The sequence below is a fragment of the Erinaceus europaeus genome, chromosome 10 (assembly GCF_950295315.1).
Source record: "Erinaceus europaeus chromosome 10, mEriEur2.1, whole genome shotgun sequence".
Classification (NCBI taxonomy): domain Eukaryota; kingdom Metazoa; phylum Chordata; class Mammalia; order Eulipotyphla; family Erinaceidae; genus Erinaceus; species Erinaceus europaeus.
Window position 1 is genome coordinate 21,223,481 of NC_080171.1, and position 26,834 is coordinate 21,250,314.

General features: G+C 38.2%; 1 protein-coding gene across 1 annotated transcript in view; it reads left to right on the forward strand.

Moving 5' to 3' along the window:
* The window catches only part of TMC1 (transmembrane channel like 1), a 166,196-nt gene that overhangs the window by 14,593 nt on the left and 124,769 nt on the right, over positions 1 to 26,834 (forward strand). Inside the window, exon 5 of the mRNA XM_060198995.1 lies at positions 3,984 to 4,112. Coding sequence (XP_060054978.1) covers positions 3,984 to 4,112 — 129 coding nt within the window. The remainder of the gene's footprint in view (positions 1 to 3,983; positions 4,113 to 26,834) is intronic.

Genomic DNA, 26,834 nt, shown 5'->3' on the forward strand with positions numbered 1-26,834 from the left:
CAGTTGTCCCCACTCTGATCCTGACTCTCTAAAGTCCATTTGCATCCCTGCCACCCATGTTCTCATTGCATCATAAAACCAAACACACTTAAAATCCACTTTACCTCTACTCATTTTCCAAGTTATATTATTCCTGCCACAATTCATGCAACTATTCTAGATAGTATTATAAATTATTTGTGAATATTAGCAGCTCTGGTTTAGGCTTTATGGCTCATTTTATTATTCAGCTTAAATATAATAATTTTTTAAAGAAAATGTATTAGCAAAGATAACTGAAAAATATTAGTATAAAGATCAGGGAACATTTATTTAGATTAAATAATTCACAGTATTTTTTACTTAAAACTTTAAGCAAAATACCTGACAGATTTTTCCTTGCACTAACAAAATACTGGAAACCAACAAAAAGCTTGGCTACAGTTTTAACTATCTTTGGAGATTACTAAAAGAACACTGTATGCTTGGACATTTGGGGATGTTTCTAATAATATTCAGGCTTTTACTGACCCAGTTTTAAGTGAGTACATGATATGCTCATAGCAGTGACAAAGTCAACAAATTAAGCCTCCCCATTCCCAGGAACTATTGTGTAAACAAATTAAACATAAGCTACAAAGTCATTCTTCCTCACAGGTGCTCTAAATTTTAGAAGATGAGGCATATTTATGCTGTATCTTTTTGACATTATTAACACTTTCTTTCAGTGGTAGCTAAAGAAAGCAACTTCCCTGTAACACTGGTGAGAACAATATTTTAGCTATATGCATATTTGAAAAGAACTTCTCAGGCAAAGATTATACACTAGCACAGGGTGATTCTCCTGAAGCAAACAACAATTGCTAAGGAAAATGAGGATATACTAGTCTGTGATAATTCTTTTAAAGAATATTTATTTATTTATGATAGAGGCAGAGAGAAATTAAAAGAGAACAGAGGGAGGGAGAGAGAGACCTGCAGCACTATTTTACCATTCATGAAGCTTCCCTCGGGCAGCTGAAGACTGAGCCCTTGAGCCTGGTATTATGTGCACACGACCATGTGGCCACCACCCGGCCTCCTCTGGAATCACTTAGTGTAGAATTATATATAACACATATCTTGAAGAGTACTTTTTGTTACATTTTAAAGTGCTTCAAGCAGACTTTCATGATGAAAACCACATCATCAGGAACATTCTATGCATAAACATTCTGTCATTGCATATTTATGTATCCAGCTGAACTTCTGTGGAAGATAATTTGCTAATTTCTTTGCAAGATTTGGATATGATGTGCCATTGTCTGTATTCTCCAAAAACATGTAATGTATTAAAACGAATTTTGTTGGTTTTAGAAGCCTTGCTATATCTGGCACAATTCACACAATTATTCACAATTGTATTGTAAATAGTATTTACTAGGCACAAATTATTATAAAATAATATAGTGGAAATGTGACAAAGAGGAGTACAAACAAGTTTTTAGAGTCTGGGAGAAGAAAAAACTAATCTCAAAAGGATGGAGTTCAGTAAATATGAAAGTATTTCAAGAGCTAATTGAAGAGTGAGAAATTTAATAAAGGAAAGGGCCTTTTTGTAGATATACAAACTTGTTGACTAAATCACTGAGAAAGTGAAAAGAGAACACTGAAATATGAAGGTGACACCAAGCGGAGCAAACAGCTGTCGTTCTAGAGGCTGAAGGGACAATAAAAAGAGGCTGGAACCTATACTTCATTTACTTCATTTTCTTCCCTTCTTCCCTCCCTCCTTCCCTTCCTCCCTCTCTCCCTTCTTTCCTTCCTTCCTTCCCCTTCCTTCCTTCCTTCCTTCCTTCCTTCCTTCCTTCCTTCCTTCCTTCCTTCCTCCCTCCCTCCCTCCTTTCCTTCCTTCCTTCCTTCCTTCCTTCCTTCCTTCCTTCCTTCCTTCCTTCCTTCCTTCCTTCCTTCCCTTGCAGAGCTGTTTCTTATACGTGCTCAATTTCATTGTTCTTAAGCTGCATTTTCATTCAGAGAGGGAGAAGGAGAGGGACAGAGACAGAGACAGAAGAGCTACTGCTGGTGCCATAGCACTGCATAGGGTATTAGGGTTCAAACCTAGGTTGGACATGTGGCAAAAGCAGGTGCCTTCCCAGTGAGCTGGAAACTTAGAATCATAAAGCAGAGAACCATGGGGCTGAATACATATATCTGCAAAGGTTATGTGATGCTTGAGTGGTGCAATGCCTAAGGATATGATAATGAAACGGGTTCTTCTAGTATTAGAAAACTAGATTCACCTGCAGTTGTGGAAAAACACTGCTTAGTAGGACGTGTTACTGCAGCAAGTAAGGAAGTCCTTCTTTCGTATTACCTATTCTAATACTAATATTCTAATAGTCTAATACTGAACCAGCTGACAGCATAGAAAGGTGCACTAAGATGCCCTATCCCCTACACCAAAGTATTAAGTATGGAAAGGTGAGTTTGAAGCTTAGTAGTTGAAACAACCTCTTACCTAAAAAAATGATCCCTACAATCTGGCATTTGATTCCTTGATTTTAAACCATACTGCTCAGATTTTAAACCTGCTCAGATTTAGACTTTTTTTTCCTGTACTATGAATCCACTGCTCCTGTAAACATTTTTATTATTTATTTATTTATTTATTTATTTTTGATAGGACAGAGAGAAATTGAGAGGGGATGGGAAGATAGAGAGGGGGAGGGGAAGACAGAGAGGGGGAGAGGGTCCAGGGGTGGCGCACCAGGTTAAGTGCATAGTATGAAGAGCAAGGACCCACTCAAGGATCTCTTTTCAAGCCTCAGGCTCTCCACCTGCAGGGGGTCACTTCACAAGTGGTGCCTTAACCCTGACTCTATCTATCTATCTATCTATCTATCTATCTATCTATCTATCTATCTATCTATCCATCTATCTATATCAACTCTCTCTATTATCTATCTAATCTATCTACCTATACATCTATCTATCTATCATCTATCTATCTATCTATCTATCTATCTATCTATCTATCTATCTATCTCCTCCCCCCTCAGTTTCTCTCTGTCCTATCCCAAGAGTAAACAAACAGAGAGGGAGAGAGAGATAGACACCTGCGGACATGCTTCACCTTTTGTGAAGTGACCCCTCCCTCTATAGATGGAGAGTTGGGGGCTCGATAGACTTCTTTTTTTCTTAAGTTCTCAAACTTATACTATTTTTGCAAAACTTGAAATGTAGAAAAGAAAAAAAAAATCTATCTCATTTCCTTAGTAAGAAAGCAAATTCCTTTGAAGTTCTCTTCAAAGGACTGCTTCCACGAAGTGTATTTCAAGTTGAATTTTATCAATTGATGTCTTGATTTTAATTAACAGATTAAGTTGCCTTTCAGAAATATGCTTTAACACTTTTTTATATTTCTATTTCTTTCAGGCAGAGTTAGCTAAAAATTTTAAGGGCTCTTCAAAGATACTGTCACCTCTAATATACTATCCTTACTAAAATATGGTTTCAAAATAAAATATAGAATTGGTGAGAAAGTGTACAAAGGAGCAAAGAGAGAAAAATACTTTTATAGATAATTTTCTAGTTCTGAGAGTTTAACACTATGGACATAATAGAACAGCTTAGTTTCCGGACATCAATATATTTTAAGTTAAAAGAAACCTAGAATACCAATGATCAAATATAAACTCTTAGCAATGCTTATGCATCTCCCTATCGATCCTCTAATCACAGCCACCTCAATATACATTTGAAAGCTTTTTCTTTTCTTTCTTTTCTTTTTTTTTTTTTTTTACCAGAGCACTGCTCAGCTCTGGCTTATGGTGGTGTGGGGGACTGAACCTGGAACTTGACAGAACCTTAGGCATGAGAGTCTGTTTGCATAACCATTGTGCTATCTACCACCCCCACCCTCACTTGAAAGCCATTTTCTTTAAGTTCCTCAAGGTTGGATAGTACTTTAAATCAATTAAAACATCATATTACTAATCATCATTATGTTTGTTTCACTTTTAAAGGGAAGAAGAAGAAGAAATTGATGAAGAGGAACTAGAAAGACTGAAGGCCCTGCTAGATGAGAACAGACAAACAATTGCTACTGTCAAATGCAAGCCATGGAAAATGGAGAAGAAAATTGAAGTTCTCAAGTATGATGCTACTTTTCACATTTAGAAACACTTTCCTTGATATTTATTGATTTCCTGAATTTTACCTCCCTATTATAGACAATGGAATATATAAAACATCTATATATAGTTAAAGTGGTATTGTGCATGTACCTATTATATATTTGTACATATTTATGTTTCTCCTATCATTATGTGGCATATATGTCAATCATATACCACTAATGAGGCTAGGGTAATGGTTATAAGCTAAAAATAATTATGAGCTGATTCACCAGAGATCTCATAACCTCTGGTCACCTTTAGTCATGTTTCTGTTTCTTTTTAACTGTGTCTCTGAAAGAGATAATGTACTTGAATATCACACATTTGTTTGTGGATCCCAGGCTAATTACTCCTTGAGTCTCAGCCTCAAATGATATTGCCATGTGCCAGCCCTCATTAAGGCTTGGAAAGAATATTATGACATCAAAATGGTAAATAAGATTCCCATGAAGGGTTATGTTAATCACCGTTGCCTGGTAATATGTCAGTGACCCAATTTCAGTTTCTTGTTGGGTGCTAATCAGAGTGTAAGCACACTCAGAGGCACTCAGATTTAGAAATTCTTAATATAACAAGTTCCGTGAATCTTCTGTTCTGGGGATGGAAGTAGATTCCCCTGAGGGTTAGTCTGTTTCCTTGCCTTGGTAGTTGGGGCAGGTAGGGCATCCAGCAAGGGGACATGTCTGTGACATTCACTGTGTTCGCATCTCTTAATTGTGCCACGGACTGCGTTTTCACATAGAAATACTTTTATAAATAGTAGTGATTTTCTGATGCCATCCTTCCATAAGTCTACTTAGCCAATAACGGTGAATACTACTGTGTGCTAGATATGATAGTCTGTAGTGTTAAAAGTCTAGCTTGATGTGTTTGATGCTGGTGATGAAAAGGAACAGAAGTTACTGTGAGGCTTATTCACTTCCAGTCTGGACTCTGTAAATGGGGTTATTAAGGAATGTTATTTAAGGAAATTGCTCAACTTCTGTGACCTCCATTAAGTCATTTCCAAAATAAGCTTTTCTAGAATTATCCAGTGATGAGGGAACCTAGCCACTATTTATAATGGCATTGTTTGACTTTGGAGTGTAATTTTTCCAATTTTTTAGCAATGGCCTTTTCAGTCCATTTTTGCAATATCTTATAGTAGATTGGTGACTCCCTGAGTGTGTGCAGATGAACGCCAGCTATAGACAAAGGCAAAATAACAAAGGGCACACTCCTTGTTCCAGGGAGCAACTAATTTTGATTCACCGTAGTGACTTTTTTTTTTTTTTCAATTGTCACTAGGGTTGTGGCTGGGACTCGGTGCCTGTGAAAGGAATCCACTGCTCCCAGTGGCCTTTTTTCTTTCTTTCTTTTTGATAGAGACAGAGAGAAACTGGGATGAAAGGGAGAGCTACAGGGGTAGAGACAGACGCCTACAATACTGCTTCACTGCACGTGGAGTTTTCCCCCTTACATGTGGTAACTGGGTCTTTGTACTTGCTAATATGTGTGCTCAACCTGTTATGCCACCACCCACCTCCTAAATGATCATCTTTTACTTAAAATATCAATTCTTATGGACAGTTTAGCAGAATAAATGATTTACAACGTTATCTTATTTTCCAAAATATATTTTGAAAGTTTCCTGGTCCACGAGCTTCTCAAGCCTGAAACCCACAGGTAACTATATATAGAAAGTTACAAAACTAGAAAAGCAATGACATTTTGAAGTTCCTTTTTTATTTTTTTAAAAAATATTTTATTTATTTATTGGATAAAGACAGCAAGACATTGGGAGAGGAGGAGAAGATAGAAGGAGAGAGAAAGAGAGACACTTGCAGACCGGCTTCACTGCTTATAAAGCTTCCTCGCTGCAGGTAGGGACCAGGTACTTGAACCCGGGCCATTGCACATTGTAACATGTATGGTCAACCTGGAGTGCCAACACTTGGCCCTGGCATCTTGAAATTCTGAAATGTGTGAATTTGACTATGAATGACAAGGTGTATATGCTCACTTTTAATAACTTAAGTGGAGCTATAGAAATACCCTCTGCTTACACACCCAAACTCTCATGCATCTCCTGGGTCTGGCAGTGTTGAATGTATGTGCTCCTGACCTGAGCTTGAAATCTCAGCTCTTTCATTGAACCCCTTTAAACCTCACTGAATCATACAGCTCTTTGACTTCATGTTTCTTATGAGTTAATATCAATTTACAGGAATGTTAGAATCCTGAAGTTGAGATCATTCATATAAAATATGTAACGTGGTGTCAGAGGACAGTGCATGGCTCAGAAGCACATGTCATTATGATCTTATCTCATCTCTGGGACAGAGGCCATTGCCTGACCCCCCCCCCCCCCACCAGTGACAAGAAACAAGGTGAGGTTCTGGGGCCAGGCAGGCCTAGTTGTAGGCAGCTTCAGGAGCCTCTGAGAGTGATGAAACTATAGGTAATTATTCAGATTGACAATAAGTTCACCCTTGAACAGTATAGATTTCAACTGTGGGGATGCACTTAAACTTGGATTTTTATCAATAAATTCAGCTGGCCTTTCATATCCTCAGTTTATGTATTCATAAATTCAGTCAGTCCTGGGTATTGATTAGTTACTTTGCAGCTGCAGAAACCATGGATACAGAAGGCTGGCTATAAAGGGTTTGATTATCTGAGGATTTGGTGTCTTTATGTGGCTATGGCGTTTGTATGGAGGACAGGGGTAGTGGTGGTGTTCTTGGATCCTTTGAGAAAAAAGAACAACAATAGTTACATTTGGGGGAAGTCAGAAGTTATACATAAAGTTTTTACTGTGTAGGGAACTAAGACTCCTATCTCCCTGAGTCATTCAATTTGACAGCAGAAGGGCAGGACCTTTCTCTGATCTTCCACAATATATTTTCAGAGTAATCTCATGGAAGATTCCAGAACCTAGGGCCTTAAACTGAAGTTCAGGGATTAAACCTGTTTTGGAAGTATAGAGAGATAGGGATTGGCATTCAAGGAAGTTTACAAGCTAAAGTATCAGAGTATACATCCTATTACCAGAGAAGAGGTTTAAAATGAGAATTTAACAAACTTAATTCATAAATTCACATTATGAAACTCAAGTTAATACAACTCTAACAACAGCATTCACACACTATATTTAAAGTGTTTGTTTAATATTTCATCCAATTTTTCGACATCAGGTTCCCAAAATCCCCTTTCTTTGAATCCTTGGAATTGCTGTCATCAACCTCAAGCTCATTGGAGCATCACCTTCTATTGTCCTTTGCTTTATTTCCTAGTCCCATGAAGTGTTCTTTAAATACCACCCTGAGCATGTTGTCTGTGTTCAAAGCCTTTAATGGCTCTGCAATAACTAATAGATGCTTCAAAGGTTTTTATTTAAAAAAAATTGGTGAGCTCTATGATTTAAATTCACAGTGTGAATTTGAGTTCACTTACCACATTTTTCAATATTAACAATTATTAATATTAATTACCATTAATATTATGACAGAACTGTCACTGAATTTTCTGAATTTCTGTTCTGTCTGCATCAGCTTCTATATTAGATTGTGCTGTATACCTGAAATCACATGGGTCTTGTAAGAGCCTTGAAAATGGAAACTTGTCTGTTTGTCAGATGAGAAAAAATGAGACTGACAGAAGTAACCTCACATGACTACTCACTGTTAAAATGAAGATTTAGAGGGCCGGGTGGTTGTGTATCCAGTTAGGTGTATACTTTACCATGTGTGGGGACCTGGGTTCGAGGACCAGGTTCAAGCCCCTACCGGCAGGGGTTAAGTTTCACCAGGGGTGAAGCAGTGCTGCAGGTCTCTCTTCTTCCTCCATGTATATCTTCTCCTCCTCTCAATTTCTTTCTGTCCAATCCAAAAAATGAATATGGAAATGCTTTTTTTTTATCTCCCAAACCTCATGCTTTTCTTTTTCTTTTTTCTTGTTTTTATAATTTATATGGTTTATTTATAACATGGAAATTTTGACACTATCATAGGTTAAGAGGGAGACAATTCCACACAATTCCCACCACCAGAATTCCCTATCCTACCTATCTCCCCTCCCTTGAGAGCTTTCCTACTCTTTATTATGGGGTGCAAAGGATGGAAGTTCTGGCTTCTGTAATTGCTTCCTTGATGAATATGGATTTTGGCAGGTCATTCAATATTACCAGCCTGTCTCTCTCTTTTCCTAATGGGAAAAGATCTGGGGAAGTGGGGCTCCAGGACACATTGGTGGGGCCATCTGCCCAGGAAAGTCAGGTTGGCATCATGGTAGCATCTGGAACCTGGTGGCTGAAAAAGAGTTAAGGTATAAAGCAGAACAAATTGTTGACTAATCATGAACCTATAGTCAAGAATACTGCCGATGAAGATTTAGGGTCTCTGTTTTGGAAAAAAAGCTAGTAAGTCTATTTTTAAGTATATTACTAGTTTTTGCCTGAGCTTGACAGCTAATATGTTGGTGGATCCAAGTTATTGTCTAGGGAGATGGTGTCATAGTTGGAAAAAGGACTAGAAAGCTGCATCAGGGAAGAGAGTAGCTCCTAAATATGGGAAAAGTATATACATATTGTTAACTGTAAACCCCATCAATTTGATCTGGGGCCCATGTTCAGCATAGGAGCCTATGTAACCTCTGCATCCCTGTAGGTCGGAGCTGGCATTCTGTGGTCATGGATAGGAACATTCCAGGCTGCACTAATTTCAGTACCCATTTTCCTTGAGTAGTAAGTAGAGTATGTTATCCAACCTCCCTTCGAAGAATGGAACATTCCCTACTATTCACTGTTGATCCACATTAAGGGCAAGGTCCTATGGAGACTTACAAAATGGTTTATTGTCTTGTTCCTGATGGAGATGACCAGTGAACGGGGAAGAGGCATCAGTTAGAGGAGTAGACCCATCATATGTGTGTGGGAATCTCGGGACTCCCTGACTAGGGCCCCAAATGATGGGGTGACCTGGTAGTAACTAAATAGTCATCATTAAAGTATGCTGATCTCTTGCCCTAATTCAGCTTTTCTAGTCTTTGTCTGACAAGGTTAGCTTTGGAGTGACTGAGAGACATGAGATAGGTAATAGGTGAGGAGGGTATCTAGATCTAAGTAGAAACTATTTCATTAGGTACTTTATGGTGACTTTTTAGGTCTTTCTACTTGCTTGCTTCATTTATTGACTCAGTATGAACTATTATGCACTTTTGCTTTAAGGTATAGATTTTTGCCCTAATTTATGGATCCATGTATGCGTATGCCTCATCTTATGGGCTCTGGTCTATGTTCTAGGTTTGGAGACTTTGTTAGGAAGTGCACCAACCAAAATGGAATTAAGGAGTCCTATGAGTTAGGAAAGGTCTCAGCATAGTAATGAAGCTGAAAGGTTGACATTCCATGTTTGATGTCTCTGGACACAGTCCAAAGTGAAACATGCCAAGTTGTTACTGGTTGCATTGATTAGGTTGGGATCAGCAGATACATTATGATTTTGAGAGAAGCATGCAGGAAAGTGATCCTCACCACAGAGGTTCCAGTACTGGGAGAAGTATAGGTTGAGTCATTACTTTTCTCTAAGTACTGCTTTAGCTGTGTCCCAAATATTTTGATAGCTTGGGTCTTCATTTCAATTTGTTTCTAGTAACATTTAAATTTCTTACTTGAGTCCCTCTTTGACCCAGTAGTTATTAAGCAGTATATTGTTGAGTTTCCAGTTTTTGCGACTTTTAGTTATTTTCTGTTTGTTTTTAGGTGTTAGCTTTACTCCACTGTGGTCTGAGAAAATTCTTGGGATAGTTTCAGTGGTCTTGAATTTTTTAATACTGCCTTTGTGACCTAACATGTAGTCTATCCTTGAGGATATGCTGTGTGGGTTTGAAAAGAATGTGTATTCCAGTTTGTTGGGGTGAAGAACTCTGAAAATTTCCAGGAGGTTCATTCTATCCATCTCTTTGATTCATTCTCTTGTTTCTTTGTTGATTGTCTGCTTAGTTGATCTAAGTGTGAGGGTGGGATGTTGAATTTTCCTACTATTATTGTCTTACTATTGATGTATTTCTGTTGCTCTCTCAGTAAGTGTCTGATGTATTTAGATGGGCCCTCATTATTGGGTGCATAGATATTAATAATTGTTAAGTCTTCTTGATTGATTAATCCTCTGATCATTATGTAATGATCTTGCCTATCTATTATTACTTTATTTAATTTAAAGACTATAGTGTTAGAGATAAGAATAGCTGTTACTAACTTTTTTTTTTGTAGTCCATTAGCCTGTATGATAGTTTTCCATCCTTTCACTTTAAGTCTGTGTTTGTCTTGTTGTGTCAGGTGGAATTCTCACAAGCATCATATGGTTGGGTTGTGTTTTCTCATGCATCCTCCCACTCTGTATCTTTTATTGGGTGAATTTAAGCCATTGCCATTTATTTATATTATGGATTTAAGGCATTGCAGTGCCATAATTCAACATATTTTTAATTTGCTCTTCTTCTTCTAGCGTTTGCCCTTCTTCCATAACCAGTCAACAGCGTCAGGTTGAGCCTGATGTAAAGTTTCGAGACCTCCTTTGAATCTGGAGAGGTGGCAGTCGTTGACCACGTGGGTCATAGTCTGTCTGTAGCCACAGGGGCAGCTTGGGTCGTTTCTGGCTCCCCAGCGATGGAACATAGCAGCGCACTGGCCATGGCCTGTTGGATAGCGATTGAGGAGGGCCCAATCATAACGTGCTAGGTCAAAGCCGGGTTGACGCTTGCAGGGGTCTGTGATGAGATGTTTGCTCTTTACCTCAGCTGACTGCCAACTCTGTTTCCAAGAGTCTGGAACAGAGAAGTTCAGTGTAGGCATAGGGGACCAGATTGGGTGACGAGAGGTCAGAGTTGGACAGGGTGGGTGAAGATATCCGTGTATATTGGCAGGTCTGGTCAAGCGTAGATGTGGGAAATGAACTTAGATGATGCTGCATCCCGACGAATATCCGGAGGGGCGATGTTGCTAAGAACTGGCAGCCATGGAATCGGGGTGGAATGGATGGTTCCAGAAATTATCCTCATGGAGGAATATAATTTGGAATCGACCAAGTGGACATGGGGGCTACGGAACCATACTGGGGCACAGTATTCTGCAGTGGAATAGCATAATGCCAGAGATGATGATCGTAGTGTGGAAGCGCTCGCGCCCCATGAGGAGCTGGCCAGTCTTGCAATGATGTTATTCCTCGCGCCCACCTTTGCTGCAGTTTTTATGAGATGTTCGTGAAATGACAGAGTGCAATCGAGAGTAATGCCAAGATAGACTGGCTGGGCTTCATGCCGGATTCTCGTATCGCCAAGCTGCACACTAAGCTCACCTCACGCGAGGCTGAGGCATGGTGTAGATGGAAAACAGATGATACCGTTTTTGCAGTGCTAGGGATTAGTCGCCATTTTTTACAGTAATCATATATCAGAGACATGTGTTTCGTGAGTGTTTCCTCGAGGATGTCGAACTTTGATGCGTAAGTTGCACAGCAGATGTCATCAGCGTAGATGAACTTCCTTGAAGAAGTTTCTGGTTTGCTCTGATATATACTAAGTATTTTCTTGTTCATAGGAGGTCTTTTTAGAACCTCTTTCAGAGCAGACTTGGTGATAGCTTACTCTTTCAACTGTTGCTTGTCTGAGAAGGTTTTTATCCCTCCATCTAGTCTGAATGAAAGTCTAGAGAGATGTATTATCCTTGGTTAAAACCCTTTTCATTGACAGCTCGATAGATATTCTGGCTTCTAGAGTTAGAGTGGAGAAGTCTGCTGATAGTCTTATGAGCTTGCCCCTGTATATGACTTTTTGTTTTTCTCTTGCAGCCATTAGGATCCTTTCTTTATCCTTACTTCTTTTTATTGTAACTATGATGTGCCTTTGTATCTTCAGGTCTGGGTTGATTCTGTTTGGGACTCTCTGGGCATCTTGAATCTTAATGTCTTTTCTGTTGTTTAGGGCTGGGAAATTTTCCTCTATTATTTCCTCTAGGATGTTTTCTTCCCTGCCCTCTCTTTCTTCCTCTGGTAGGCCAATTATGTGAATGTTACTTCTTTTGAGATAATCCCATATGTATCTGTTGTTTTCATTATCTCTCAATCTTTTTTTAGCTCTTTTAACTCCTTCTTAGTTTTCTCTAACTTATTTTTTGTCTGGATAATTCTGTTTTCTGCTTCTGTTAATCTGATTTCCCTTCCCTCAGCTTCCTTCTTCAATTCATCTTTTTCTTTTCTTTCCTTTTCTTTTTTTTTTTCTTACTAAGTTACAGTATTAACTTGTTCTACTAGTTGTCCTTTTAGCTCAGCTATTTCAGCTTTCAGTTCTCTAACTAGCTCAAGGTAGGTAGCATTTTCCTTGAGAACTTCATCTGTTGTTTCCCTATTTCTGATAGCCTTTTCTTTAATGGATGTCCTCATTTCTGTGATTAATAGGTCAATTATTGTTTGGATATTTTCCTTGTTTTAAATTGCTTCTGCATTACTTGGAATTTTTTGTGTCCTGTCCTGATTCATTGCGGTAGCAGTTTTATTTGCTCTTGATTTAATCATTATTTTTTATTAGTGTGATATTTTTTTCTTTCATGTAGTCCTTCAGTTGTTGAGCTGTATGTGTATAAGTCACACTAAAGTATTTTCACAAATGAAGTCACAAACCTCTGAAAGTACAACAATAGTAACTGAAGCAAAGATTAATGCAGTTAATCTAAAACCAGTTAGTCAAGCAACACCTCCAGTCAAAAAATAAAAACAAACAATATGAAAGGGAAAAAAAAGAAAAAGCAAGAATATACAATTATGAAAATCAACTGTCAACTATAAATTATAGAGATAGTGGGAAGAGAAAGGAAAGGAGAAAAGAGAGAGACACAGTCAGAGAGACTAAGAGTACACTTGGAGTCAGACTTCTTCCACAAGATAATTCACAATTGAGTGCTAGTGAATACAGAAAGAAAGAAAGAAAGAAAGAAAGAAAGAAAGAAAGAAAGCATCAAAAGGAAAGAGATTTTTTTTGGATCAGCTAGGAGGAAAGAAAAAGAAAAGTGGAGAATAGAGAAGCAAGTTCTTTTCACAAAGGGTAGAATACTCAATCACCTATGAACGGAAAAAGCAACAATAACTAATTTTGATCAACCTGGAGAGGAGAGGAAAGATACAAGTTCAAATAATAATAATAATAACAAAATAAACTTGAATAAAAACCCCTAACAATCATTTTGCAGATTAAACCACTCCAGATTGGCTGCACACATCCTTGTCCCCTTCCTAAACCAAGCAAAACCAAACAGTTGCAAGAAGAAACTATCAAACAAGATCAAGAGGTAGAGGGAAGGAAGACTAGTAAACTAACCCAGGAAAGACTGAGGTCCTGATTGGTCAGGTATTCTGTCACTCAGACACAACTCCAACCCCCTTCAAAAGGAAAAAAAACAACAACAGGAATCTTGATAAAGAAATTAGCTCAACAGGTTTACTATTAGTAGCTGGTGTGGGGATTGGTCTTGTGGCTAGGAGAGTGCAGAGTGAAATAGAAAAACTGAAGACCCCCAGTTGAACCCTGTTTCCTTGGCCCTTTTTGACCTCTGATTGCCAAACCAAGGGTGAATTATTGGGGTCTTCCTTACTACTACCCTGACCCACCTCTGCCCTCTTCCTCCACCACTGTCCCAGAAATCCTACCCTCACCTGAACTTCCCAGGTTTAAAGCAGCCTCCTTTCAGAGCTCATTCCAGGTGTTGTCTCTAAGTGCAAACCTCATGATTTTCTATTGTTTCATACTACTTTCATTTGAATCGCATTTTCTAGTAAAATGAATTTAATTTTGACTAGATTTTTTAGGGCATATTTTCTCCTTTCCACTTTTTTTTCTTGGTTATGCTTCTTTTACTTCTGAGTTCTGTTTCCTTCATGAATTAATATTTCTTCACTGAGGCCCTTTCTATGCCAACCCTTGTAGAAACAGAACTCAAGTAGACTCTATTATTCATCTGGCTCTCTTATTATTCTGCATTGTACTACATTTTAGAAATTTTATGTAAATCTCGTCAGAATAAATGTTCAACTCCTCAGACTATGCAGGCTGCATCATCTATAGAGCTTTGTATATCATGAGCATCCAATTACTGTGTTCTGTGTGGGTGACAATGTTAATGGTGATTTATTCTATTGTTAGACATTCTTGTCCAAGATGAGAATTATTACCAAAACTAAGACCTTTTGTAAGTGTGGATGAGGGTCCGATGAGGATCTCACTTGGATAGTGCTCTGCTTTGTCATGTGTGGAACCCGGGTTTAAACCTGCCCCCACTGCATTGAAGAAAGTTTCATTGTTGTGGTCTCTTTCTCATTTTTTCTCTCTTTCCCTTTTGGGCCCTTCTCTCTGCCTCCCTATTTCTACCTAAGATAATCAAATAAAAAAATTAATAACAATATGGATAAATATCTGAGTGAAGAGATAGAAATGTTCTGGTAAAAAAGAAAAAAGACCCTGATTTATAGTGTTTGCTAATTTCCATTTTAAGTATTCCTGTTATGATTAATTTCAAGCTACATGAAAGTTCAGAACCAGTTTACCTTTTGGTGTTAGTGCATTGTTTTAAATAAAATAAAGGGACTTTGCTGAGGCAAATAAAGGACTTGGCTGTGGTGGCTGGCAGTAGGTTTAAACAATCAAAAAAAAATCCATAGTGCATAATAGGGTAAACTTTCACCCTTTTACCTGCTAAATGCTTTTAGTTTTTGGGGTTTTTTTTTACAATTTTTTTTTACAATTTTTTTTTATTTAAGAAAGGAGACATTAACGAAACCATAGAATAAGAGGGGTACAATTCCACACAATTCCCATAACCCGATCTGCATATCCCATCCCCTCCCCTGATAGCCTTCCCATTCTCTATCTCTCTGGGGAGTATGGATCCAGGGTCATTGTGGGTTGCAGAGGGTGGAAGGTCTGGCTTCTGTAATTGCTTCCCCGCTGAACATGGGCGTTGACTGATCGATTCATACTCCCAGTCTGCCTCTCTTTCCCTAGTAGGGTGGGGCTCTGAGTAAGCAGAGCTCCAGTATACATTGATGGGGTCATCTTTCCAGGGAAGTCTCCAGAATTTCAGTCCAAATCTATCTGCATACATGGGTAGTTTGTCTTTCTTCTTTCCACTCTACTTTCTTGTTTCTTTAAAATTTTTGTCAGAAAGAAAAAAAGGGTACTCAGAAGTAACCAGTTCTTGACTGAAATCAGAAATCTTCTCCGGTTTATGATTCACATTAAAGTTCACTTGCTGTTCTGGGCACTCTTGTCAAAAATTAGTTGACCTTAGATATGGGGGTTAGTTTCTAGATTCTCAAGCCTACTCCATTGATCTGTGTGTTTATTTTTGTTACAGTACCCAATTCGTTTTGATTTTAGTGGCTCTGAATTATGATTTGAGCTCAGGAAGTATAATACCTCCATCCTTGCTCTTTTCTCTCAGCATTATTTTGCTATTCTGGGTATTTTCTGTCTCCAGATAAACTTCTGTATCTTTCGTTCTGTTATTGAAGAAATTTGGTGGGAACTTATAAGGATTGTGATAAATCTGTATATGGCTCTGGGTAAAACTGCCATTTTGACAATGTTAGGTCTTCCAATCCATGAACATAGGATTTATTTCCATTCCTTTGTATATTTTTCAATTCAGTTTTCTTGGGAAGTATCTCATAGTTTTAAATATAAACATATTTCACTTTCTTTCCTAGGTTTTTTTTTTGATACTTGATTATTTTTGCTGCTATGGTAAATGGAATTGATTTCTGGATTTCTTCTTCTGGTTTGGTATTTGCATGGAAGAATTTTTGTATATTTGCATGGAAGAGTTTTTGTATATTGATTTTTGTAGCCTGCCACCATATTATATTGCCTGACAATTTCTAGGAGTTTTCTACTGCATTCTTTTGGATTTTCTATGCATACCATCATACCATATGTGATAGCAACAGTTTGACTTCCTCTTTTCCTGATCTGAGAGATTAATCCATGGTGAGAACACAGAATTTGAAGTCTTGAGGTCCCAGATATGGGCCCTCTGATGTTTCCCTGTCATTCTCTCTCTATTGCTCTCGGTTTCCCTCTAATAAAAACAAATTTAAAGTTTACCTGTCAAAATTGCCTGTCCTATAATTTTCATTACATCAGAAAGATTATTCCTGTTCTGATTAATTTCAAACTACAGGATATTTCAGAACCAGCTTATCTTTGGGGTGTTAGTGCATGGTGGTGGAAAAGGATCTAAGTTGGAGGTGAGAGTATTCTGTATATTACATAAGAAGGATCTAGGTGGATGTGAGAGTGTTTTTTCAGAAAACTGATAATATTTTTATTAATTTATTTTATTAGTGATTTAATAATGATAGACAAGATTGTGGGATAAAAGGGATACAATTCCCAGCACAAGAGTTCTTGTATCCCATTCCCTCCACTGGAAACTTCCCTATTCTTTAACCCACTGGGAGTTTGGACCAAAGATCTTTATGGGGCACAGGAGGTGGGAAGTCTGCCTTCTATAATTGCTTTTCCACTGGACATGGGCATTAACTGGTTGATCCATACCCCCGGCCTGTTCCTATTTTTCCCTAGTGGGGTAGGGCTCTGAAGAGTTGGGGTTCCAGGACACATTATTGAGGTCATCTGCCCAGGGAAGTCAGGTTGGTATCATGGTAGCATCTGCAACTTGGTGGCTGAAAATATTAAGATATAAAGCAGAACAGCTGTTTAATAATCAGGAACCTAAAGGTAAGAGTATAACAGATAAGATTTGGGGTCTTCATGTTGGAAGGAGCTAAGAAGTCTATTTTAGCTATATTCCAGTGGGCCCATGACTTTACTAATCTTTGCCTGGACCAGACAGCTAACATGCAGGTAGACTAAAAGTATTGTCTGGGAGGATTGTGTCAGAGTTGGGAATAGGACCAGAAAGCTAGAAAGGGCAGAGAATAGGTCCGAAATATGGAAAAATTATATAATATAAATACCATTAACTGTAAACCATATCGGTCTGACCCAGAGCTTTTGTCTGTTCATATTTAGCACAGGAGCCTCTGTAACCTCTGCATCCCTGTCAGTCTGTGGTCACATTCTATGGTCATAGCAAGGTACATTCTAGGCTGTCCTCATTTCAGGACCAGTCTTCCTCAAGTTGCAGAGAATGTCGATCCAGCCTCCCTTTGGAAACTAGGGCAATTTCTACCACTGTTACTCCAAATTGAGGTCAGCATTCTGTAGAGGCCTACAAGACTGTTTATGATATTGTTCCTGCTGTAGATGACCAATGATGGTGTAGAGAGAGATCTACTGGAGGTCAAGGCCCATCATATCTGTGTGGGAATTCCAGGATTACCTGCCTAGGGCCCAGGATGATGCTGTGGCTTGCTAGTGACCAAGAGGGCCATCATTAAAGTGTGCTGGTCTCTTGTCCTTATCCACAATTTGTAGTCCTTACTTTATGTGACAGGGTTAGACTTAGAGTGATTGAGAGAAGTGAAATAGAAAGTAGGTGAGAAGGGTATCTAGGTCTATGTAGAGAAGATTTGATTAAGTATTATATGATGTCCTTTTTAGGTCTTTCTACTTGCTTGCTGTACTTATTAAATAACTGTAGACTATTATACACTTTTACTTAGGGGAAAAGATATATATTTTTCCCTAACTTATGGTTGCATGTACATATGTGCCTTATCTCATGGGCCCTGGTCTATATCTAGGATCTATAACTTTGTTATGAGGTGTTCCACCTGAAATGGAATTTAGGAGTCCTATGAGCTTGGAAAGGTCTCACTGGAGTACTAGAACTGGAGGGTTGATATCTCATGCCTGGTCTCTGGACAAAGTTTGAAGTGAAACATATCAAGATAGCACTGGTTGCACTGATTTGGTTGAAATCAGCAGAGTATCAAATGACGTGGATCAAAAGAAGCATGAATGAAAATGAGCAAATTCTCAGAGGTTCCATATAAGACATTACCATGATTTATGTTATTTAATGCCTTTTACAAATAACTATATTTTTAGATACTGACAAGACTAGTTGCTTTTGGCCTCTCAGGTCTAATATAGTAGGTTACTTAATATTTTTAAAAAGTTATTACGAGAAATGTGTGAACAACTTAAGCCCAGTGCTGAAATTCAATCAGTTTACTAATTTGAAACCTTGAATGCTTAGATTAAAGGAATGTAGACTCAGAACTGAATTCTATGCATTAAAAAGCTTGAGATTCAATATTTTACCCTCATATTGATTAAATATTTATTTATAAAACTATAAGTTAATAGGAGGATATATTAGTACCATTACCACCACTGAAGTTCTCTGTCCCTACCCTCACCTCCTTATAGTGGAGTCGCAAGTCTATTCCTAGAGTTTCTTACTTTGTTGCAATACTCCAAACTCAGTAAAAATTCTACTTTGTGTTTCCCTTTCTGTTCTTTCTCAACTTCTGTTTATGAGTGGGGTCATCCCATACTCATCTTTCTCTTTCTGACTTATCTCACTTAACATTATTCTTTCTAGCTCCATCCAAGATGGGTCAGAGAATGTGAGTTCATTATTCTTAATAGCTGATTAGTATTCCATTGAGTATATATACCACACTTTCTCAGACATTCATTTGTTGTTGGGCACCCAGGTTGTCAGGTTTTGGCTAATACAAATTGTGCAATTATGAACATAGGTGTACATATATATTTTTGGAGGGGTGTGCTTGACTCCTTAAGATATATCCGTAGGAGAGAAATAACTGAGTCATAACAAAGGTCCATTTCTAGCCTTGTGAAGGTTCTTCAAATTGCTCTCCCTAGGGGTTGGTCCAATTTACATTCCCACCAGCAGTGTAGGAGGGCTTTTTTGTCCCCACAACCTCACAAGCATTTGTTGTTGCTGTTGTTACTGCTGGATGACATTCTTACAGGGGTGAGGTGCTATTTCATTGTTGTCTTTATTTGCATTTTTCTGATAATCAGTGACCTGGAATAATTTTTCATATGTCTGTTGACCATTTGGATCTCTTCTGTAGTGAATAATTTGTTCATATCCTCTCCCCACTCTTGAATTGGTTCAGTTTTGCTTTTTTGTTGCTAAGTTTGGTGAGCTCTTTATAAATTTTGGCTATTAGTCTCTTGTCTGATTTATGACATGTAAAGATCTCCCATTCTGTGAGGAGTCTTTGAGTTATGATTTCTTTTGCTGTGCAGAAGCTTTTCAATTTGATGTAGCCCTATTAATTTTCGTTCTTTCTTTTTTTTTTTTTTAGTCAACCTTGTAATTGTGTCTGTATCATCAAAGGTGCCCTTCAGATTTAGATGGGAAAGAGTTCCATTGATATTTTCCTCTTACGTATTTGATAGTGTCTGGTCTAACATCCAAACTTTATTTGATCCATTTGGAATTTACATTTGTTACTGGTGAGATAAGATGGTTCAGTTTCATTTTTCTGTATGCTTCAACTCAGTTTTCTCAGCTCCATTAGTTGAATAGGACCCTCTTTCCTCCACTTAATAGTTTGGGTCCCCTTATAAAAAATTAGATGTCCATAAATGTGGGTGTTTATTTGGGGGTTTTTAGTTCTGTTCCACTGGTCTGTTTATCTATTTTTGTTCCAGTGCCAGGCTGTTTTGATTTAATGGTCTTAAAATGTAGTTTAACATCTGGGAGTGTGATGCCTCCAGTTCTATTTCTTCTTCTCAAGATTGCTTTGGTGATTCTAGGTATTTTCTGGTTCCATATAAATGATTCTAATTCTAATTCTAATTCTATTCTCTTAAAGAAAATTGGTTGGACCTTGATGAGTGTCACATTAAACTTATATATGGCTCTGGGTAGAACATTTGTTCGAATGATATTAATTCTGATCCTTGAACATGAGTTATCTTCCATTTCTTTATATCATTTTGTATTTTCTTGAATAGTAACTCATAGTTTTCAGTATACAAGCCTTTCACTTCTTTGGTTATATTTATTCCTAGATATTTTATTCATGTTGCTACTGTAGTGTATAGGAGTGATTTCTGGATATCTTCTTCTGACTTAGTGATTGTGTAAAGGAATGCCATTGATTTTTGTATGTTAATTTTCAACCTAAGACCTTGCTATATTGCCTAATAATTTCCAGAAGCTTTTTGTCTGGATTCTTTAGGTTTTTCTATGCATACTATCATCTGCAAATAGTGAGAGTTTGACTTCTTCCCCTCCAGTCTGTATTCCTTTGATTCCTTTCTCTTGCCTGATTGCTGTAGCAAGAACTTACAATACTATGTTGAAGAAGTCACAAACAACCCTCAATGGATACAGCATCAACAGAGGCAGAGATTGATCACACCAGCAAGAAGAAAATAAAAAAAGAATCTAACAAACAAGAGGCTTATTAATCAACCAACTAATTTTAAAAAAGTGGCCTGGTAATTTCTTTAACTCAGAGTCAGTAAATTCCGTGCTGGTTCAGATGGCACCCCTCTGAGCTTTCACAAAAGGTTCAGCCTTGGCATCACAGCTTGCTGAATTTAACTCCACAGTAGGGCTTCTTTGTCTGTGGCAGCTTCTCTTAACCCAGTAATCCACCTCTAGCCTGATAGGATGGGTTTGGGGGGGGTCATATAGAGGGGAAAAAAACTCACCTCCTCTGCTTTGACTGGTCTGTACTCTTTTTTCCTTTTAGCAGCCTTTTGCCAACTAATAGAGGAGTTATAATGTTCCACCATAGTTCTTTGTCCCTTCTTCTACAGTTGCTCTCTTATTGGCTTGGAAATCCTGCTCTTACTTGCAATTGCCAGGTTTAAACAGGATTTTTTTGTGGAGAGAATGCCAAGTTTTGTCCTCTTGCCTCAATCTTGACTGAAAACTGAGAGATTTTATACTTGTACTTATATCTGTTTACTGTTGACTATAAACCATTAATGTACCCAATTAAAAAAAAGTTCTTAACTACTGTATCTCAGCATTTAGCATTTAGAAACTTCTTCAAGGAAGTTCATCTACTCCTATGACATCTGCTGTGCAACTCAGGCATCCAAGTTCGACATCCTCGAGGAAACACTCACGAAAGACATGTCTCTGATATCTGATTACTGTAAAAAATGGCAACTAATCCCTAGCACTGCAAAAAACGGTATCATCTGTTTTCCATCTACACCATGCCTCAGCCTCGCGTGAGCTTACTGTGCAGCTTGGCGATACAAGAATCCAGCATGAAGTCCAGCCAGTCTATCTTGGCATTACTCTCGATCGCACTCTGTCATTTCACGAACATCTCATAAAAACTGCAGCAAAGGTGGGCACGAGGAATAACATCATTGCAAGACTGGCCAGCTCCTCATGGGGTGTGAGCGCTTCCACACTACGATCATCATCTCTGGCATTCTGCTATTCCACTGCAGAATACTGTGCCCCAGTATGGTTCCATAGCCCCCATGTCCACTTGGTCGATTCCAAATTATATTCCTCCATGAGGATAATTTCTGGAACCATCCATTCCACCACGGTTCCATGGCTGCCAATCCTTAGCAACATCACCCCGCCAGATATTCGTCGGGATGCGGCATCATCTAAGTTCATTTCCCATGTCTACGCTCGACCGGACCTGCCAATATACGTGGATATCTTCGCCCACCCCGTCCAACGCTTGACGTCTCGTCACCCAATCTGGTCCCCTATGCCTACACTGAACTTCTCTGTTCCAGACTCTTGGAAACAGAGCTGGCAGTCAGCTGAGGTAAAGAACAAACACCTCATCACAGACCCCTGCAAGCGTCAACCCGGCTTTGACCTAGCACATTATGATTGGGCCCTCCTCAATCGCTATCGAACAGGCCATGGCCGGTGCGCCGCTATGTTCCATCGCTGGGGAGCCAGAGACGACCCGAACTGCCCCTGTGGCTACAGACAGACTATGACCCACATAGTCAATGACTGCCACCTCTCCAGTTTCAAAGGAGGTCTCGAAACTTTACATCAGGCTCAACCTGACCCTGTTGACTGGCTACGGAAGAAGGGCAAACGCTAGAAGAAGAAGAAGCATTTAGCATGTTGAGGTTTATTACATTTTAGTAATTATTTATTACAATAAATAGAAATTTATTGCAGTGATCTGCATATAAGATCTTGAAATTGTCTCATAATGAGTACTGAAAATATTACTTTTTTTTTCTTGGAACTTGTATGTTTTGGAAATTTTCAGTTATGGTGGAAGTTAGCTCTATAACATTTGTGATAAATGAATTTTACTAAGGCTTCACCTCCATTTGTTTTACGATTTATTTGATCTACTTATCTACACTGTACCATTATACCACAGTTTCCTGATGGTGATCACCCATAATCTTGGCAGGGCAGGCTTTTTAGCAGATCCAATGGACTACAATTATATCTTTTTTTTTTTTTTTTTGCCTCCAGGGTTATTGCTGGGGCTCAGTGCCTGCACCATGAATCCACTGCTCCTGGAGGCCATTCCCCCCCCCTTTTTTTGTTGCCCTCCTTGTTGTAGCCTTGTTGTGGGGTTATTATTGTTGTTGTTGATATCATTCATTGCTGGATAGGACAGAGAGAAATGGAGAGAGGAGGGGAAGGCAGAGAGGAGGAGGGAAAGATAGACACCTGCAGACCTGCTTCATTGCCCATGAAGTGACTCCCCTGCAGGTGAGGAGCCAAGGTCTCGAGCCAGGACCCTTACTCTGGTCCTTGTGCTTTGCACCATGTGTTCTTAACCCGCTACGCTACCACCCGACCCCCTACAATCATATCTTTTAGAGAACTACCTAGGCATTTATAGTTGGTGTACTTATGTGTACTTATGTCAAAATTTTGAGCATGTAGTCTACTTATATCAATTTAATAGGTGCCTGGGGGAAGGGTGGAATTATATTAGGCAAAGGGAAAAAATAGGGTCTACAGAGACACCTGTATTCACACATGCTTTCTGAGCTGGGGAGATAGCTGACAAGGTAGGGAGTCTGGACTCATTTCCCAGCCCAGCTTTAGGCCAACACATCACAGGAATTCAGTGAGAACAGAGGAAACTTTAGTGCTGTGAGCCTATATATATATATATATATATATATATATATATATATATATATATATGTATGTATGTATATGTTTTAGAGCAGTGAAATAATACATCCATAGTCCTGGTTTCCCTTTCCAGCAAATAAAAAAAATCTTTTAAAACTTCATGGAAATCAGAGATTCACAAACATTGACTGTTCCAGGATTCAAATCACCCTTCTTTAAAACAAACAAATAAAAGAACAAGTAAATTTATAATATATTATACGGTAATTACAATAACATAGTAAATCTAAATCAAAGTTTCAAAATTTCATGTAAAGTGATCATTATCTTCTTTATTTCATTTTATTTTATTTATAAAAAGGAAACACTGATAAAACCATAGGATAAGAGGGGTTCAACTCCACACAATTCCCACCACCAGAACTCTATATCCCTTCCCCTCCCTTGATAGCTTAACTATTCTTTAGCCCTCTGGGAGTATGGACCCAGGTTTATTGTGGGATGTAGAAAGTGAAAGGTCTGGCTTCTGTAATTGCTTCCCCGCTGAACATGGGCATTGACAGGTTGATCCATAATCATGAAACTAAAGGCTTGAGTAGTGCAGATGAACAGTTGGGGGGGGGGTCTCCATTGTATAGACAGCTAGTAGGCATATTTTAGTTATATTCCAAAGGGCCTGTGGCTATACTAGTGGTTTTTATTGTTGTTGTTTATTTGTTTTTGCCTAAGTCTGAAATCTGATTTGCAGGTGGATCCAAGTTATTGTCTGAGGATATGATGTCATGGCTGGAAAAGGACTAGAAAGCTGGATCAGGGAAGAGAGTAGTTCCCAAATATGGGAAAGGTGTATAAATTTTGTTGACTGTAAACCCCATCTATCTGATGTGCTCTGGGGCCCATATTCAGCTTAGGAGCCTATGTGACCTCTTCATCCCTGTAGATCTGAGTTCACATAATGTGGTCATGAGTAGGAACATTCCAAGCTGCCCGAATATCAGGACCCATCTTCCTCAGGTATAGCATAAAGTATATTGTCCAGCTTCCCTTCAGAGGATGGAACATTCTCTACCCTAGTTGATTCAAGATAAGGGCAAATCCTATGGGGGCCCACAAAGGAGTCTGTTTTATTGCTTCTAATAGAGATGACTGGTAACAATGGAGAGAGGGATTTATTTGAGGTCTAGGCCCATCAAGTTTGAGAATCTCAGGACTACTCAAATACGGTCCCAGCTGATGGGGTGGCCTGATAGTGACTAAAGAGTCATCATTAAAAGTGTGCCAGTCTCTTGCCCTTATTCAGCTTTTGCAGTCCTTGCTTTGATGATCATTATCTTCTTATCATTAGTAAAATCTATTTATCTTTATGGGAGAGAAAGTAAGAGAGAGGAGGGAGAGAGAGAGAGAGAGAGAGAGAGAGAGAGAGAGAGGGAACTAGAGCACTGCTCAGCTCTAGCATTATATCATGGCAGGGATTGAATCTTGTCTGGTGCTACCAGCATGCAAATTGGAACCTTAACAGACTAAACTATCTCACTGGCCAATTATCATATTGATTGAAACTCATGCACCTTATTTCCTATGGATTTATTAGTCTGTGTGTTATAGATGATAATACAGTTAGATTTCTTACTTTTTCTGAACATTCTCACCTCAATTTTTTTTTGAATTCCTTTATTGGGGGATTAATGTTTATAGTCGACCATAAAATACAATAGTTTGTACATGTGTTACATTTCTCAGTTTTCCACATAACAATTCAACCCCACTAGGTCCTCCTCTGCCATCACATTCCAGGACCTGAACCCTACCCCCATTCCCAGAATCTTTTACTTTGGTGCAATATACCAACTTTAGTCCAAGTTATGCTTTGTGCTTTGCCTTCTGTTCTTATTTTTCAGCTTCTGTTTATGAGTAAGATCATCCCATCTTCATCTTTCTCCTTCTTTCTTTTTTTTTTTTTCATGTCTTTATTGGGTGATAATGTTTTACATTCAACAGTAAATACAATAGTTTGTATATACATGACATTTCTCAGTTTTCCACCTAACAACACAATCCCCACTCGGTCCTCTGTCATCCTTTTCCAGGGTCTGTACTCTCCCCCCATCCACACCAGTCTTTTATTTTGGTGCAATACGCCAACTCCAGTTCAGGTTCTACTTGTTTTTTCTCTTCTGATCTTGGTTTTCAACTTCTGCCTGTGAGTGAGGTAATCCCATATTCATCCTTCTCTTTCTGACTTATCTCAACATGATTCTTTCAAGCTACATCCAAGATGATATGAAGAAGGTAAAATCACCATTTTTAATAGTGTATCTAAGAAACCAAACACAACCATCCATCCGAAGATCTGTGTATACCTATGTTCATAGCTATACAATTTGTAATGGCCAAAACCTGGAAGTAACCCAGGTGTCTAACAACAAATGAGTGGCTGAGAAAGTTGTGGTATATATATACAATGGAATACTACTCAGCTACTGGACGCTTTTTTTTTTTAATAAGTAGAAATTTACTTGTACTTTTTAGGATTTCAGCTATCAGAGACAGTTAATTTTCATAATTTGTTATTAGACTATTCACAAATATGTTATATTTCAATGGTGACTAAAGAAATAAATTCATTATCTAGCACTTAAAGTTGTCTAGGAATGCTTTCAAATATATTTGGCATAATCCATTAACAGGAAAAGGAAAGCAAAAGTCTACTTGAGAAGGACAGACTTGTTTCAACTACAGAAATGTGTCTTTGTTAGACAGATGCATTATCTAGATTCCATAGGATCATAGTTGTGATAATAAGCCTTGCTGGTTTATAACAAGAAATATATATATATGTAAAATTTTATATAAAGGTAATATATATACATATATATATGCATATATATGCATATATATATATATATATATATATATATATATATATATATATATATATTACCTTTAGGAGCTACAGCTAGTAGAGTGCCTCGTGGTCCCCATCTGCAGAGAGTCAGTTTTATGAGTGGTGAAGCAGTCCTGTAGATATTATTCTTTTTCTCTCCCTCTGATGTGTCTCCCCCTTCCTTCTCAATTTCTGTTTCTTTCTTATAAATACATTATACTTCAAGAACATTAGAATAGTGTGAAAGGTCTCTTTATCTCTTTCCCTTCCTCCACCTTCTTTTTTAATTTTTCTCTATCAAAAATAAATAAAATATAGAAATAGTTTAACCTTATTCACTGCAGTGACTGCAGAATACTATATTAGTATGTTATGATAAAATAGGCAAGAGAAAGAAAAGGAATTTGCTTTGCATAGTTGATATTTTTTTTTTGGTCTTAGAAATTATTATTATTATTTTACTCCCAGGGTTATTGCTGCAGCTTGGTGTCTGCTGTATAATGCCACTGCTCTCAGTGGCCTTTTGTTCTCTTCCCTTTTTGTGTGTGTCCTTATAGATACAGAGAAAAGTAAAGAGGGAAAATATCTTCTGCAACACTTCTCCACAGTTGTGAAGCCTCCCCCGTGTAGATGGGGACTAGAGGCTTGAACCTGGGTTCTTGCATATGCTAACATGTGTTTCCCCAACCTGGCCCTTCAGATAGTCATTCATTGTCCATCTATAATACATATATTGTAATTCTATTATAATAGTATTATAGTATTCTTTTTAAAACAGATTTTA